This window comes from Sorex fumeus, unplaced genomic scaffold, assembly GCF_029834395.1.
Source record: "Sorex fumeus unplaced genomic scaffold, SorFum_2.1 ptg000034l, whole genome shotgun sequence".
NCBI classification, from domain to species: domain Eukaryota; kingdom Metazoa; phylum Chordata; class Mammalia; order Eulipotyphla; family Soricidae; genus Sorex; species Sorex fumeus.
In genome coordinates this window covers 28,530,396-28,547,633 of record NW_026606091.1, presented here as the reverse complement: position 1 = coordinate 28,547,633, position 17,238 = coordinate 28,530,396, and the positions used below count along the sequence as shown (strand labels likewise).

Here is a 17,238-nt window from a genome sequence, read left to right as displayed (position 1 = left end):
AGCCCCCAGCAACTCCAAGTGAACTAGAGAAGACAGGCCAAGCATTAGGGATCCTGCAAGACAAAGGCGCCAACAGTTCCCCATCCCACCCCACCCCCATTCCCAGCATGTCCCTTATCACAGCATGCCTGGGGCCTGCTCCTCCCTGAGACTCCCGGGGTCTACTTCAGCCCCAAGATTGACAGCACAGATGACACTGCCCACTCACCTAGTGCAGGAGGAAGTAGTGGTTCTCGGGGACCGGGTTCTGGCAGAGCTCTATGACCAGGCTCTCCCCGTCCGCCTCCACCGCCAAGCACCCCTCGGGCTGGTGGGTGTTGTAGAGGATCTCCTTCTGGGATGTATACTCGAAGAACTGCAAAGGAGCCGTCCGTGGGCAACGGTTACTGTCGGCCATGGAGAAATGGACAGACACCAGGCGGGATCAGAGCGCAGGGGCCAGGCAGAGAGCCTGAGTGTCCAGTTTTGAGGGTCTGTGAGTGTCTGGCCAGAGTTCCCCAAGGCCCCCTTCTCATGCTCTGCTTCTTCCCTGAGTGTTTGAGACCCCACGCTGTCCCTACCCTTGAGCTGGCCAGAAAATGGACGGTCTCAGTAGCTGAGTGGGCAACTCTGAGGCCTGAGCTGCCCTTTCTCTTCTCTGGGCTTTTCTGCCTCTTCCCGGCAAACTTGAGGGAGTTTGATCCAAAGCAATGGCACTGTGGAATCACTAAAATGTCCTTTGCAGGCAGGAATTGCACTGCCAGGGAGAGGGCAGGCCTGGGTCACACAGGGAGACAGGGTGCTGGAATCCAGCTTCTCCGGCCAAGTAGGTGCCCTCCTGAGCCGACCCAGATCTGCAGGGTTTTCCTTTTTCTTCCTCTAACTGTAGGTATTGGTGCACAGTTAGTCATAACTGCACAAACGGGTTTCTCTGAGTCCTATCGGGCACTGCTTGCTTCATTTTCTATTTCCCAGATGTTCTACAATGTCTTGCCTGCACGGGAGAGCCTGGCAAGCTCCCCGTGACGTATTCGATATGCCAGACACAGTAACAATAAAGTCTCCAATGGAGACGTTACTGGGCCCGCTTGAGCAAATCGATGAACAACGGGAGGACCGTGACCGTGAGCTACAATGAGTCTGTATTACCTTTGCAGGCAGAGAATCAGTTCATCTCACCGCTCCAGAATTACATGGTGCAGGGCCAGAGGGATAATACAGTGGAGAGGGTGTTAGCCTTGCTGACCTGAGTTCAATCCCTGGCATCCCATATGGTCCCCTGAGCACTGCCAGGAGTGATTCCTGAGTACAGAGCCAGGAGTAACCCCTGAGTAACCCCAGGTATGACTCAAAAACAAAAATAAAAACAAAAAAAGAACTACATGATGTGAACCACCAGGAGGTCAAAAGGCACAATATTCCCAAAGAAGACATCTGAGCATGTATGGATCATGCAAGAGGAAACAATCAAATATAAACCATAAACATACAATGATGACAATTAGTTAAAACTAATTTTAACTTGTCAACACAAACTTGGCCAAGAGCATTGATTCATTCGAATGCCTAACAACCGGAATTGGACGTTTACATTTGAATGATGTGGCTCACTGCCTGCAGTTTCTATCTTTGTTGTCTATGCACCAACATCTCATTATGATGAAAGAGAAATCGAGAAGTTCTACATGGAGCTAGAGAAGTTCTATAAAGAAGACCACACCTTCTACAAGATCATTGTGGGTGATTTTAATGCCAAGATAGGACCGAGAAGATCAGCTGAAGAACTTCACATCGGGACCCATGGCCTAGAATGGAACGAACAGGGTGAGAGACTGTCTGAGTTCATCATGTCGACCAAGACCATTCATGGTAACTCACAGTTCCAGAAGGCAGAATCTAAACGATGGACATGGGAGTCTCCCGGTGGATGATTCCACAACGAAATAGACCACATCATATTCAATCGACGGTTTTGCCTGACCGATGTCGCTGTTGTCCCAAAATTTCGAACGGGATTGGACCACCGTCTCCTTCGTGCAAAATTCTACTTCACAGAGCGGGGAGAAAGGGCTGCAAAGTTCAAAAAGAGAACTCCCAGAATGACCACCAACTGGGAACTCTTTGGTACTATTGCGGCAACATGGGAAGATGCCATTGTTGACAACATTGACGAGGAATACGATCGACTGGTTCAGCACCTCCATGAATGTGCGAGGAACGCCAAGAGAGAGATAGCCACAAAAAATCACCTATCTTCAAAAACTCTTGAGCTAATTCGCCAGCGTGGTTTGGCGCGTGCCTCAGGCAACCGCAAGCTAACGTCCAAGCTCCCAAAGCAGTGCAGAGATGCAATCAAGGAAGACCTCAAAGAGAAAAGAGCAGAAGTACTGGGAGATGCGGCAGAAGCCGGGAAAAGTATTCATAACGCCCGCCTGTCCTTCGCCAACTACAAGACCAAGATGACTGCCCTCCAATGTCCTGATGGATCCATCACATCCTCCAAAACGGCAATGGAGAAGATTATCTATGACTTCTACTCAAATCTCTTCGACAGCCATGTCCACTTGCCAACATACCAAATTCTACAGGATGGATATGTCGTTCCCAATGTTCTCCCTTCCGAAATCCGACACACCATTTCGTCGGTAAAGAAACAAACAGCACCCGGCCCAGACAAGGTCAGACCTGAACACCTGAAAAACCTGCCGTCAGTACTCATCAATACACTGGCTCAGCTCTTCACTCACTACCTGTCTGAATGCAAGGTTCCGTCCCAATGGAAAACCAGCAGGACCGTACTACTGTTCAAGAAGGGAGACATCCATGACATTGGCAACTATCGCCCGATCTGCCTATTGTCTGTCATCTACAAGTTGTTCACTCGAGTCATCATAAATAGGATTGGCAGAACACTAGATGAAGGACAACCATGCGAGCAAGCCGGGTTCTGCAAAGGATTCAGCACCATCGACCATATCCACACGATAACCAAGCTCATTGAGGTTTCTCGGGAGTTCAAGATGCCGCTTTGTTTAACGTTCATTGATTTAAAGAAGACCTTTGATTCTGTTGAGACGGAAGCAGTCATTGAAGCCCTAGCCAATCAGGGCATTCAAGCCCAATACATCAGGATCCTCCATGAGCTGTATTGCGGATTCACTACCAGGATCTCACCATTCTACAAAGAAGTGATCGTTGATGTCAAGAGAGGGGTGCGGCAGGCTGATACCATTTCACCGAAACTCTTCAGTGCCACCCTCGAGAACATCATGCGACGACTGGAATGGGAAGGAATGGGAGTGAAGATAGATGGTCGGCAACTACACCACCTCCGCTGTGCTGATGACATTGTTTTAGTAACACCAAACATCAGCCAAGCAGCACAAATGCTGGCTGACTTTGACCGTGAGTGTGGAAAGGTAGGACTACAGCTGAATCTTACGAAGACAATGTTTATGAGAAACAGCCTCGTACCTGATGCCCTAATCGCTCTCAATGGAACGACCATCTCCGAATGCAACAGCTATGTGTACCTAGGTCGAGAGATCAACATGACAAATGACCTGGCACCCGAGCTGCGCAGGAGGAAGAGAGCGGCTTGGAACGCCTTCAAGAACGTCGAAGAAATAGCTAAGAGGATGAAGAACCTCCAGCTCTGGGCACATCTCTTTGATTCCACTGTTCTTCCTGCATTAACATATGCCTCAGAGACCTGGGCCCTACGCAAACAGGATGAGAACTCTATTCAGGTCTCCCAAAGAAGAATAGAAAGAGCTATGCTTGGAATATCACGTTTCACTCAAATGAGAGAAAGAATCCGGAGTTCCGACATCCGTCGACGATCAAGAATCAGGGACACTGTCTCATTTGCCAAGGTGTCAAAAATCAGATGGGCTGGTCACGTAATGAGGTTTAAAGACGACCACTGGACTAGAGCTGTTACCGACTGGATTCCACAGGATGTCAAAAGACCGCGTGGCCGCCCACCTACCAGATGGTCAGACTTCTTCGTCAAGATCATGAACAATCGGTTTGAAGCCCTTCATGTTCCTGGAGCGAACAGATGCCATTGGGCTACACTAGCACGCGACAGGGACAAATGGAGACGTTACTGGCGCCCGCTCGAGCAAATCGACGACTAACGGGAAGTTAAGTGATTAAGTGATTAAGTTAAAACACAGAATCCAGAGTCTGTGCATAGAGGAAAGAGGGACAAGAAACTCACCTTCATCCTAAGGCGGTTTCTCCAGGTCCTCTCGGGCACACTTGCTTCACTTTCTAGTTCTCAAATATTTTACAATGAGTCTCTATTACCTTTACAAATTGAAGAGGTCAAATATTCACTTTTTAAAAAACACACATAGAGGTGCTGAAAGTAGATAAAGGACCAAACATAATGGCCTCTCAGTATCTGTATTGCAAACCATAATGCCCAAAAGTAGAGAGAGAGTAAGAAAGAAATTGTCTGCCGTAGAGGCAGGGGATGGGGGTGGCAGGAGGGACACTGGGAACATTGGTGGTGGAAAATGAGCACTGGTGGAGGGATGGGTGTCTGATCATTGTATGACTGAAACTCAATCATGAAAGCCCTGTAACTGAATACCACAGTGATTCAACAAAAAAAAAATTAAAATTAAAAAACAACAACACACATAGATCTTCCCCAATTTTCCTCTTTAAGAGGCTCCCAAGACCTTGAACCCAGGGGCCCCTGCTGCCTTTTTCCAGAGAGAAGCGTCACCTACCTGGTTCTGGCCCAGGCCATGACAGGTGTACAAAATGACCTGGTGCCCCACAATCTGGTTTTCATCAGGAGGATTATAGTCAAAGCAGAGTCCTTGCAATCCTTTATTCTGGAGCTACCAAGAAACATAACGGGAGTTTCCAGTTCAGGTTTACACACAACTGAGTCAACCCAGGATGCTGTGGGAGGAGAAACAGCGAGTGAGGAGGGCCCGGCACAAGAGCCAGGCCCAAAAGTAAGAGCTTCTGGGACCTGAGCGATAGTACAGAAGGTCAGATGGCTGGCCTTGCACATGGACAAACCCCAGCAACCCACAGGACCTCCTGAGCACCGCCAAGAGTGATCCCTGAGCACAGAGCCAGGAGTAAATCCCTGAGCACCGCAAGGCATGGACCCCACACCAAAAGTAAACAAATAAATAAATAAGAGCTTCCTTAATTTATTCATTTTGGATTTTTTGCGGGGGATTGAAGGAGGGGAGTATCACATCTAGCAATGCTCAGGGCTTACTTCTGGCTCTGTGCTCAGAGATCACACCTGGTGGTGCTTGGTGGGGAATCCTATGGGGTGCTGGGGATCGTGCCCAGTTTGGTCACGTGCAAAGGCCTGAAGAGCATCATGCCCCATCATCCCCTCCAGGGCTGCGCTTGGACAAAAGAGAAATGCAGTGGGACGGGGTGGGGTGGGGATGCAGGAGACAAAGGCAGGGCGAGCAAGAGTGACACACTCCCTGGGGCAGGCAGCCCACGATGGCCTCCTGATCCTCTCGGCACCTCGGGAGACCTGGACACTTCACAGTGGCCAAGGATTCAAACGTGTTCAGAGCCCGCTGGGTGCTGACCAAAGGGCTTCCAGAATGGGGGAAGCAGCGTCGCCCAGCCGTGCAGCCCAGGAGAGGGGAGTCTCTACCTTGGCGTGATTTCTCTCCAGAGTGAATGGCACTGGGGCCGGAGAGGGTCTGGGGGGTGAGGGCACTTGCCAGGCAGGCAACCAAGCCCCAGTCTGATGCCAGCACCATCATGAGTCACCACTGAGCACCACCGGGTGAAGCCCAACCCCAACCCCCACAGCCCAAATACTTCCCATTTGTGTGCAGGCGCTTGGGGGGGAGCGGAACGGGTGTTTAGGCCATACTTCGAGGTACTCAACGGCCACTCCTGACGGTGTTCAGGGGACCACGTCTGGCACCGGGGATCAAACTAGGTTTGGCCACACAGAGGGCAAAGCTTAAACTTAACCCCGGGACTATCTCTCTGCCCCCCCCCCAAAGATTTCTTTTCTCTTTCTTTTGGTGAACAACAGAAGTGACTCTCCTTTTCCTGCCCCATCCTCCTGTACCCCCCCCCACTGGTCCCCAAGGACCCCTGCGGTGGGAATGACTAACTGGCCCAGACACTGAGACTCGGGTGTGAAGTGATGTGATGGGTAGAGGTGGTGTGGAGAGTCCAGGCAAGCCTCAGTCTCCTCATGCACAAAATCACAGGCAGAACCTGACTCTCTTTCACATGCTTCCACGTGAGCGAGCTGAGAGCCAAAGCCAGCCGGGGGAGGGGAAGAGCCGGGGAGAGGGCCGGGGCTGGGGAGCCCAAGGGACCCCATCGAGGACCTGCCTCATGCAGGGGGTGGGGACCCTGCCGGCAGCCCCCCCGGGCGCAGCCCTCTCACCATCCCGAAGCAGCCGGGCCGGTCCTCGGGCACGTGCAGCTTAGGATACACGTTCTCCAGGAACCACCTGAAGTCCTTACACTTGAGCTTCTCACGGAGCTGCTGCCTCTCGGTCACGTCTCCAAAGGACTCCTAAGGGGGGTCCATGCGGTCAGCCTGAAGGTCCTCCACAGTCCCCCACTCCACCCCACCCCAGTCCTGGGGCGTGATGATGCCCCCAAGCCCTAGCTGTGCAGGTGTGGGTGGGTGCCTAGGGAGAGAGCTGTGGCAGCCGGGGTACCACCCCCCCCCCCACACACACACACATGCGCGCGCACACACACACAGGGTTCCCCGTTGCCCAGCTCCAGCCTGGGGAGACCCAGTGCACCTCGATGGTCATGAAGCGCCTAGGACATGATGGGAGCCCCAAACCCCAGCCCTGTGGGCATCCCTGGACACACAGCACTTCTTCAATGGGACAGATTGAGGAAGGCTGGCTGAGGTAGACACGCATGCAAAGCCAAGAGACGGGGCTGGGATGAGATGAGATAGCGCACATATGCATGACCCATCCCCGGCACCACACACACACACACACACACACACACACACACACACACTCACACACACATACATACTCTGTGTTGAAGAGATAGCTCAATGGTCAAGAGCACATACAGGAGGCCCAGGTCCGAGTCCCGGCACGGCAGGGAACCCCCAGCACTGAGTCAAGGGTAGAACCCAAGCACCTCCAGGTGGGGGTCATAAGTAAACAGGAACCAGAGAGCTCGTGCAAAGGGCAGGGCGCTTGCCTGGCAGGTAGCCACCCTGCCCTGGTCCCTGCCACATCATTTGGTTCCCAGAAAAAAAATCACCAGGCATGATCCCTGAGTGCAGAGCCAGGAAGAGGCCCTGGCGACCATGGCATGGGGCCTGACCTCCCCTCCACGACAGAAATACCCACGATCTGAAGAACATGCAGTGGCTGGAGGTAGCTGAAACCCAGCCCTGATTTTCCTAGAAGCAACAAGCTCAGGGTCCCCCAACCTGGGGTGGGCAGCATGAGCGGCTGGCTGTGATTCTCAAGGCCGGGTGGGCATCAAGAGACATCAGCAGAGGGTCATCACAACCATGGATTAATCAAACAGTCCCCCACTGGCCTCACCAAGGCCCACCGCAGCTTCTCCCTCCGGAAGTGGATGTGCGGGCACGGAGGGTAGAGGGAGGAGGGAGGAGGAAGGGGGGGTTGGTTCTGAGGAGGCCTGCAGGGGTGAAGGCAGATGGGGCGGGTGGGAGGAGCTCACCAGGCTTGCGTGGGGGTTGCGGTGGTAGAAGAGCTCCTTGAACTCATCCAGCCACACTTCGGCAGCGCGGACACTGTTGGCCAGAGCCTTTTTGCGTGAGTAGGGAGCTTGCTTGGGGAAGACGTGGCCGACGTGTGAGCAGGGGTGCGTTTCCAGGGTCCCGCCGCACTGCCAGATCTGCAGGGCAGAGGAGTGGCTGGGTGAGGGGAGCGGGTCCATCGGCACGGCTGTCCCTTGAGTACAGAGGCCGGGCACCAAGCATCACCCAAAGAGACACTGCCGAGACCGCACCCTCCAGGGCATGAAACAGGCGGCCCCCTCCACCCCACTCCTCACCCCACCGCCCATCCCTGCCTCACCCACCCCCATGCACACACGGGCTCCAGAGCGCAGCCAAAGAACAAGGGAGCGGCCCAAGGTCTAGCCACCAGAACCAAGACCACAAGCCCATGCACTGTTTGTTCATGCGTGGGGCTCACAGGGCCCAGAGTGGGCCCGGCCAGGAGCTCGTGGGTGGGTGACAGTCCACACGGGCGGATTACCTGATCTCCTAGCCAGAGAAGAGAGGAAAGCAGCTAGGAAGGAGAGAAGTTGGGAAGGGAGAAAGAGGAACTGCCAGACACAGGAAGAGCAGCCTGGCACCTGGAGGAGAGGCAGAAAGACCATTAAAAGCACACCTCAAAACCCAACGAGGTAGACTCATGCAAGGGCAGAGGGGTGTGAACCACCACACCCCACCACTGGCCCCCAGGATGAACCATCCAGAAAAGCAGCTGAAGGGCTGGAGACACAGTACAATGGGGTTGGGCACCTGCCTTGCATGTACCTGACCCAGGTTCAGTTTCTGGCAGCTCCGACGGTCCCCTGAGCACCGCCAGGAGTGAGCCCTGAGTTTGGGTTTCAACCAAATTCAAAAAGAAAATTTTTTTTGAAAAATAAGAACCAAAAGGACAGTACCTTACGATGGGAGAAGGAAAGCCCTGCGTGGAAGATAAAATTTCTATTTGGTTCACTCTTTATGCAAAGCTGGGATGTTCTGTTACTTAAAAAAAAATTCCAGGGGCCAGAACACTAGTACAGCGAGTAGAGCATACTGCCTGGCATGGGGCCAACCCAGGTTCAATCCCCGACATCCCATAGGGTCCCTCGAGCACAGACAGGAGTCATCTCTGAGGGTAGAGCCCGGTGTATCCCCTGAGCCCCACTGTGTGTGGCCCCAAAACAAAACAAGCAAGCAGAAAAGATGAAAAAATTCTCACAAAAATTAAACAGAGGGGCTGGAGCGATAGCACAGTGGGTAGGGCGTTTGCCTTGCACGAGGCTGACCCAAGTTTGATTCCCAGCATCCCATATGGTCCCCCAAGCACCGCCAGGAGTAATTTCTGAGCACAGAGACAGGAGGAACTCCTGAGCATCGCAGGGTGTGATCCAAAAAGCCAAAAAAAAAAATTAAACAGAAAATTTTAACATCATCAAAAAGCATGACCAATGGCATATGGTGTTGAAATGTAATATGCCAGACACAAGTTCATTGGGAATCCCACGGAAATGGCGGGGGTTCTCACAGAACTGTCACTCGGGGATTCTGAGGGCAGAGGGCGGCCTCAGGGGGTTCACTCGTTTAGAATGTGACTCTTGCTCCTGCCTGCACGTCCAGCCACTGAACCTGACCCCTTTAACAAGCTCTCCCGAGAATTCTTCTCGGTGTCAAACTCTGAATGTCACCCTGCTATCTACATACAGAGACGACTTCCTAAAGGGATCAGCAAGCCTGGCGACCAAAGGTGGACCAGGAGGCAGGATGCTGTGTCTGGGGCCAACCTCGGCCCAGGGCAGCAGAGGGAAAGAAAAGAATCAGGGGACCTAGGAGGTTCCTTCCCTGCCTCCTGCTTTTCTAGTTAAAAGCACGTTCTGTGAGAAGGTCAGATGAGAGAAGCACATATATAGGCTGTCCACGTGTCCACTCTCAGGACACTGGACAAAAGGCCAAGGCGGGGAAAAGTCCAACAGGTTTTCATGAAATCCAGAGAGACAGAGGCATGGAGAGAGAGAGAGAGAGAGAGAGAGAAAGAGAGAGAGAGAGACAGACAAGCACGGCTACAGAAAGAGAGACAGACCCAAAAGGAGAATTCGAGGTTTTCTCCGCCCCAAACTTCCATTCCTGTATCATAAGACCCCGGATACTGAAAATATTTCTTACTCACAGCAAACAGCCCACCAGCCATTGTCGGGGACCTGGAAGAGTTGCAACACCTACGTCTCAGTGCCAGCCGCAGGAACCCTTACCCAGGCCTGATCTGCCTTCATCAGTCTGGGAGCACTGGTGGTGGGGGGGCTCTGCTGGGAGTCCTAGCTGGGGAAGCTCCCAGACCCCTCCAAATAATCACAGAACTGGTGTGATGCATGTGCTCTCGAGGGGTCAAGGGCAGGGACAGCTGTTTCCAGGGCGGAGAGGGTACAGGCCTGGGGCGTGTCCAGTACAGAGGAATGAACGGTGCTGGGAAGGCCTCAGCATGGGCAAAGTCTAAGCATGAGAGGACCCCGGCAGCTGCAGATGGACCCGGAGAGAGGGCGGAGAGAGCACATGGCTGGGAGGGTGGCGGGGTGGGCGTTGGTGGTGGTCTCACAGCAGAGCCCAGGCACTCACAGATGCAGCTGGGGTCTGCTGGAGGCCAAGAAAGATGATTCTAGCACATTTTCCTGAAGCCCTCGATTCCCCCAACCCCACTGAGCAGGCATGGCATCTTCCCCGGCCCCCAGAGGTGGCTCAGGTCGAAAGCTGGAAGGGAAACACCCCAGAGTGCAGATGTGGGTGTGGGAAACTGGTGGCAGCCGGGTCCCTGTGGTGGCACTGGGGGGCCCTCCCAGCACTGCAGGCTCAGAGTACACGGTAAAGGTCAGTGGGACTCCTTGGTAGGGGATGGAAGAACAGGAGGGAGGGAAGACCAAGGAAGGGAGAGAAGAGAGAGAAAAGGGAGGGAGAGAAGGAGGGAGGGAGAGAAGGAGGGAGGGAGAGAGAGAGGGAGGGAGAGAGAGACGGAGGAAGGAAGGAAGGAAGGAAGGAAGGAAGGAAGGAAGGAAGGAAGGAAGGAAAGAGGGAGGGAGGGAGGGTAAGAAAAAAGGGAGGGAGTGAGGGAGGGAGGGAGGGAAGGAAGGAAGGAAGGAAGGAAGGAAGGAAGGAAGGAAGGAAGGAAGGAGTGGGGGAGGGAAAGAGGGAAAAGGGAGGGAGGGAGGGGTGCCAGCATGAGAGCACATTCACATGGCTTTAGGGTATAAGATTAGGGAACATGGTGACTGAAACATGCAAGAAAGCTGAGATCATGTGTGGAGTTCATGCACAATTCAATCAGCTAATCAGTGGCTGAATAAATAGCAGTACTCCTACATTAAAAAAAAACTGAGATGAGACTGTGGGAGGGGCAGGCAACTGACCATGAAGCTGCTGCATGTGTGCATGTGTGTGGGTTTGTGCAAATGTCTTCATATGTGTGCACTGGAGGAGGGAGTTGGGGGGGAGGGAGTATGCCTCGACATCACAGGCTGCATCTGTGACCTGACACATGATCCCTCCTCCTCTGCCTCAGTCTCTAAATCTGCTGTGTGAGGGGCAATGCCAGCGGCCCCCCAGTGGCCACTCCAGCAATCCGGGTGTCACCCTCAATCCGTCCTTTTTCCCAGATGTCAATCAGGTTCTCCAAATCCCCCCACCGCCCCGGAGGTCCCCCCACCCCCCAGTCTCAGCCTCCGTCTTCTCCTTCGCCCGCATTTCTGACGGGGAAGTCTGCAGAGCCTCCTAACACATGCCTGGTCCCTGCACCCCATCCTGTGCCCACCAGCTCCCTCACCAGGAGGCACCAGGAGTAATTCCTGAGTGCAGAGCCAGGAGTAACCCCGAGCCTCAGCAAGTGTGGCCCGAAAACTAAGCCAAACAAATGAAACAGAACGCGAGCAGCCGGGCTCAGACCCAGGCTCACCCACTGACCAACGCTGGCTCTCGGCCGCCCTCACCCTGCGCCCTCACCCATCCCCTAACTGGCTTCAGTCCCACAGAGGCCTGCCACTAAGTGCTCAGAGTCGTCACCATGGAGTCGCCACCTGACCCAGAACCCCACGCCCACTTGGACAGCCGGAAGTGGCAGCCAGCCACCTCGGGCCCTGGAGACTGGCACCAGTCCAGGGGGCAGGGCACCTGTGATATCAGTCCTCCCCGGGGCATGGCACACAACTCCTGGACGGCGGACACACCCACCGGAGGTGAAGGGGCCAACAAAACCGGCCACGTTGACACAAGGCAGAATTATGGGTTCCCAAGGCAAACATCTCGGGACCGGCAAGAAGGCAAACGCGAAGGGACAAAGCGTGGTGGCCTCATTCGCGTGAGGCGTCTGGAAGGGGGAAAGTTTTTGTGGGGGTGTGTTAGAGGCCATGGAGCCATTAGGGGCTGGGGTTGACACACACCGCCTGACGGTTGGAGAGATTCTGCGAGGTCGAGGGAAAAGCGCGCTTGAGTCTCCCAAGTTATATATTTAAGAACGGTCAGAGCAGTACATTTTAGGATACATACTTCACCCTATTTTTATTTATCTTGTTTTGGCTTTGGCTTTGGGACCACACCCGGCAATGCTCGGGGGCAACTTCTGGCTCTGCACTCAGGAATCACTCCTGGCGGTGCTCGGGAAACCATAACAGGGTGCCTGGGGGATCGAACCCAGGGCAAACTCCTGCAAGGCAAGCGCCCTACCCACTGAACTCTCTCTCCAGCCCCCTCACCTTTGTTTTTAAATAAACAAAATAGGCCAATGAATATGAACCCCACACTTAGAGCGGGGTGGGTGTAGAGTAAAAAAATAATCAGCAGATGCTTTAGAACAAAACCAGGTGGGGCCCCAGCGAAGCATCCCTGCCCTCCTCCCGGGCGTCTGCTGCAGTTGTTGGGGGGGGGGGTGTTACGCTCCCAGCCAGTCCTGACCTGATGACATCAATGGGGGACCGCATCCGCTTCCGCTCCCGCTCAGGGACCACGTGCCACGTGAACACCAGCCGCCAGTGAAAGCCACCGATCTGAGGCTCTCCGGAGTTGCCCAGGTACTCAAAAGTGTTCCAGTCAATAACGTCGATCACGGGGCACACCACCGCCGTCTCCTCCTCCCCGATCCTGCAGTGACCACACACACACACACACACACACACACACGCACACACACGCACACATACGCACACCACCCAGATGTGGCCAGGACCGGGGTGACCAGGAACAGCCCCCCCATCCAAGCCGTGCTCGCTCCCACTCCACTCAGGGCCAGTGTGTGCCCTCAGGTCCCCTGCTTCTGGACCCTGCCTGGCATCGGTCCCCAATGCCACCCTCCAGCCTGGGATTCAGAGGGAGAGCGAGACACGATGATGGCTCTGCTCTCAGCCCCTGGCACTGGCCTGGGCCCCTGGGAGTCCAGCTGCCGGGACCCTCTTTGAAGCTGAGGAAGAGAAAGAAGCCATGAAGGGAGCCAGAGTGGGTGAGGACAGAGATGGGGAGGGCAGAGAGCAGCAGGGTGAGGCTGGGGGCCAGATGATGGACACCCACGCCTGGGAGAGGAGACAGTGGGTGCGTGTGCTCCAGAGGCCAGCTGCACAGACCCTGAACCCCTCCCCCCGCATCCTTGTCCACGCCATATGGGGGCACAGCCCACCCGGAGGAATCTGGGGGTAGCTGACAATAGTGATGCAGCATCAGGAGGGAGGAAGTGGAGGGAGTAAGGTGGGTCTGGGGGAAGGGCAGCCTGGAGTGGTTCCCCTTCCCCCTGCATTTAAAACCCTTTCAAAGAATGATACTTAAAAGCGTAGTTTAAGACTACAGGTGTAAGAAGATAAAAAATAACCCAGGCGAGGGCCATCTGCTTCCTGTCCATGATTCTGCTCATGGTTTCCTAGTGACGCTAAGGAAGGTGGGGGCCAGAGACACAGGACCCCAGGGAAGGTGCCTGCCCGACAGGTGGCTGCCCTGGTTCAATCCCCGGCACCCCATGTGGTCCCCTGAACACCACCAGGAGTGATCCCTGAGCAGAGCCAAGAGTAAGCCCTGAGCACTCACGGGTAAGCCCCTTCACACACACAAATCCCCCCCCCCCAAAATAAAATGCAGGGGCTGGAGCCATAACACAGTGGGTAGGGCATTTGCCTTCCACGCGGCTGACCCGGGTTTGATTCCCAGAATCCCATATAATACCCTGAGCACCACCAGGAATAATTCCTGAGTGCATGAGCCAGGAGTGACTCCCTGTGCATTGCCGGGTGCGACCCAAAAAAGCAAAAAATAAATAATAAATAAATACATAAGAGAAATTACTGTGAATCACCATTTCTGTGGGTCCCTTCAGACTTGAGGAGCCCCAGGCAACACAGGTACTGGATGACCTGGGAAAGTCAGCCCAGCATGAAGGAAAGACGACCAAAATGTGCTGCCTAGGGCTGTGATCTGATAAGATCCACACCATCCTGTTCTTGGCCTCTCTGCCCAAGGCAGCACTTTTCGACTCAGGCACCTGACCAGCGGCAGTAAAAGCAACTCCCCTGCACAAGTAAGCCGTGGGTACAGCAGCGCCTGATGCCCTCGAAGGCTCCCAGACCAGGGTCCCTGATCATGTGACCAGGGATGGAGCCGTGGCCTGAGACTGGGGGACGGGGCACCCAGGCCGAGCCCGAGGCCCACGGAGCTGGGTCTCCCGTGTTCCCACTGGGCACCGCCCACGCACCTCTGCAGCAGTGGCTCCAGCCAGCCCTCGTGGCACTCGCAGTGGCAGTCCAGGAAGGTGAGGATGTCGCCCTTGGCCCCCGAAGCCCCGGGCAACCGGGCGCACACCAGGCCCTCCCTCTTGGTGGTGCGGATTAGGTGCACCTTGGGCAGGTGGGCTTCCAGGCGCTCCTTCAGGTGCTCTGGGGAGGAGAATGGGGCAGCCGGCTCACTCCCGCCCTGCCCGGGCAAGGGAAGGCTGGGATGGAGAACTCTAGAACCACCAGCAACGTTCCCACGTGCCCCTCTTGGACCCAGACGCCCAGGTCTCAGGATTGTCAGGACTTGGTGCCCAGCTGGCTCTATCAGCATCGCCTCACGCTCACCTGCCCTGCACTCTGTCATGGGCAACACTGAATGACCCCGAATACTCTCTCCACGATTTCCAGCCGAGTACATGGCCACCACCCCAAAGACATCAGTCCCCCAGGTTAAGATGTTTGATCCCAACGCCCCACCTGGTCCTCTGAGCACACCAGGAGTGAGTCCTGAGCACAGTGCCAGGAGCAAGCCCGGAGAACCGCCCAGCAGGCCCCAGAACAAACAAGCGAGACTACAGTCCTGAGCGCCCCCTGCAGCCAGATGTGGCCAGGTGACTGTTCTTCTGCAGGGTAGGAGGTGAGACCCCCTACTAGGTGCTGCCCAAGTACCCTGGACACCCTTCAGGACAGGTGGGAGTGAGAGAGAGAGGGGAGGGGCAAGGCTGGGGAAGGCAAGGAGCACAGCACCCCAAAGAAGGCGAGTGTTCACCCCTGCCCCCACCCCTGGCCCCCACACCTGCCTCCACACCTGCCCTCACACCCTCCCTCACAGTTGGCCCCCAACACCTCTCCCCCACCTCTGTCCCCAAGAACTCTCTCTCACACCCACCCCCCAACACCTGCCCTCTACACCTGTGCCCCCATGCCTATAGCCCATACCTATCCCCCACACCTGTCCCCCACACCTGCTCCCACACCTGCCCTCTACAGCCATACCCCAACTGCGAGGAGACGTTCCCTGTTGTCTCCTGTAAATCACTGTTATCTAGAGCCTCGCAGAGAACAGCCCAGCACAGCCTTCAATCAGAACCCGTCCACAGCGAGAACCAGACAGAGCTCAGAGGCAAGAGCAGGGGAGGGGAGGATGGGGGTCAAGGGAGGGCGGGGTGGGGGGAGGGGAGGCCAGGGGAGGGAAGAGGGGAGGCCGGGCACCTCTATCGCTGTAGTCATCCACCAGGATGACCTCCTCCAGCAGGATGTCTGGGGACGTCTCAAGGACACAGTAAATGTTGCGAATTAGGGTTGACCAGGCTTCGTTATAAAACGCGATGATCACGGACGTCGTTGGCAGACTTTCATAATTGTACTTCTGCTCTCTGCACCTGCAGAAGCAACACAGCCTCAGGGACGGGGAACACCCTGCACCGGGGCATCCCAGGCCTGGCACGGTGCTTCGAAGGACCTCTGAAGGGAACGTCAATCATGGTTGAGACCTGCCATACAATTTGGCCGCATCTTCTAGAAATGCTTTGCCCTGGAGCCTCCTGGAAGCCTCGGTAGCTCCCAAGAAAGGTTGTACAACGACACCCAAAAAGCCTGAAGTCACTCTGGTAAGGGCAGGCTGGGTCTCCCTATAAGTCGTACTGTTAACATGGCCTCCAGGGCCAGATGGCCCAATGATGAACCTGGCTCAGACCCAATGCGACAGGGCCATCCCTGGGTCGGGATGGGATCCTCCAGAGCCAAACTTGATGGTGCCCAGGGGGCAGGCAGTGTCCAGGGAGGCACTTGGGTCTTTTCACACGGTCCCCTGACCCTGAGCTCTCTCCCTGCTCTGAGGTTGTGTATTTAAGCTGGGCAGCAACGTTCACAGTTTTGCCACCCAAAACCTAGGCAGGCTCCAAAGACAGGAAGACGGTTCCATCCTCAGGCTGTGCAGGTTTCACCTCTGTCCACTCCCACTTCAACCCCACTGCCCAGCTTCTACTCAGCTCTCTCCTCCTCTGCCTGGCACCCTCCCTGCCCTCCTTCCAGAACCACCTGGAAAAAGCCCTGTGTGGAGAACACCTGTCTGGGGTGGCCGCTCCCTCTGGCCGTCGCCCGTTCCTGCATACCAAAAACTCATGTCCCCTCCACTCATCCCCTCCTCCCGTGGCCCAAGTTTCCTCACAGACATGTTTGACTCATGCGAGGCTTGGGGCTGGGGCACAGGAATGCTAGGGACACTGGTGGACACCACGGGGCAGCCTTGTGGGGAGAGGAGGTTCGGGAACATGTATGTCTGACTGACAATCAAATCCATCTCTGATGGTGGGTCACAGGGTCACTGTGGGCTTGTGCTGTCTGGGGAGCCTGTGGGCAGTGAAGGGTTCCACACTGGGGTGAGGCTCTGGGCAGAGAAAGTCCATCCAGTCCTTGAGAGGTTTGGGAAATACCTGGAGGTTTGCAGGTCCTTTACCTGAGGCATGATCTGGCCACTAGGGGGCCTGGCACCCAGGAAGCATTGGGGGCAAGGTTGGGGCTCTTCCCGGTGGACACTGCAGAGGGGGTGTAGACACAACAGGCACCATGGGCATGGGCATGACATGTCAGGTTCTGATCCATGGTGAGACCCCACAGGACAGCTCATGCTTCATCAAGAAGTATGAGCTGTTCCCTGGCAGGACCCGCCACACCCAATGCCACACACCCACACAGGCTGGGATGCATCCATTTGTAGAAACAATCTTGGAAACAGAACAGTGGCTGTCAGAGAGAATGATTCAGCCCTCTCCCCTCTCTCTCCTCTGCCACCAATTC

At 55.2% G+C, this 17,238-nt stretch overlaps 1 protein-coding gene across 1 annotated transcript in view; it reads right to left on the bottom strand.

Annotated features, from left to right (window-relative positions):
• The window catches only part of LOC130026612 (polypeptide N-acetylgalactosaminyltransferase 12-like), a 180,230-nt gene extending 163,666 nt beyond the window's left edge, over nucleotides 1-16,564 (bottom strand). Inside the window, exons 1-9 of the mRNA XM_056117448.1 lie at nucleotides 16,554-16,564; nucleotides 15,652-15,821; nucleotides 14,421-14,601; nucleotides 12,644-12,829; nucleotides 9,792-9,909; nucleotides 7,675-7,851; nucleotides 6,389-6,520; nucleotides 4,725-4,838; nucleotides 216-355 (exon numbers count right to left, since the gene is read on the bottom strand). Of these exons, the coding sequence (XP_055973423.1) occupies nucleotides 216-355; nucleotides 4,725-4,838; nucleotides 6,389-6,520; nucleotides 7,675-7,851; nucleotides 9,792-9,909; nucleotides 12,644-12,829; nucleotides 14,421-14,601; nucleotides 15,652-15,821; nucleotides 16,554-16,564 (1,229 nt within the window). The remainder of the gene's footprint in view (nucleotides 1-215; nucleotides 356-4,724; nucleotides 4,839-6,388; nucleotides 6,521-7,674; nucleotides 7,852-9,791; nucleotides 9,910-12,643; nucleotides 12,830-14,420; nucleotides 14,602-15,651; nucleotides 15,822-16,553) is intronic.
• Nucleotides 16,565-17,238: the final 674 nt, after the last annotated feature.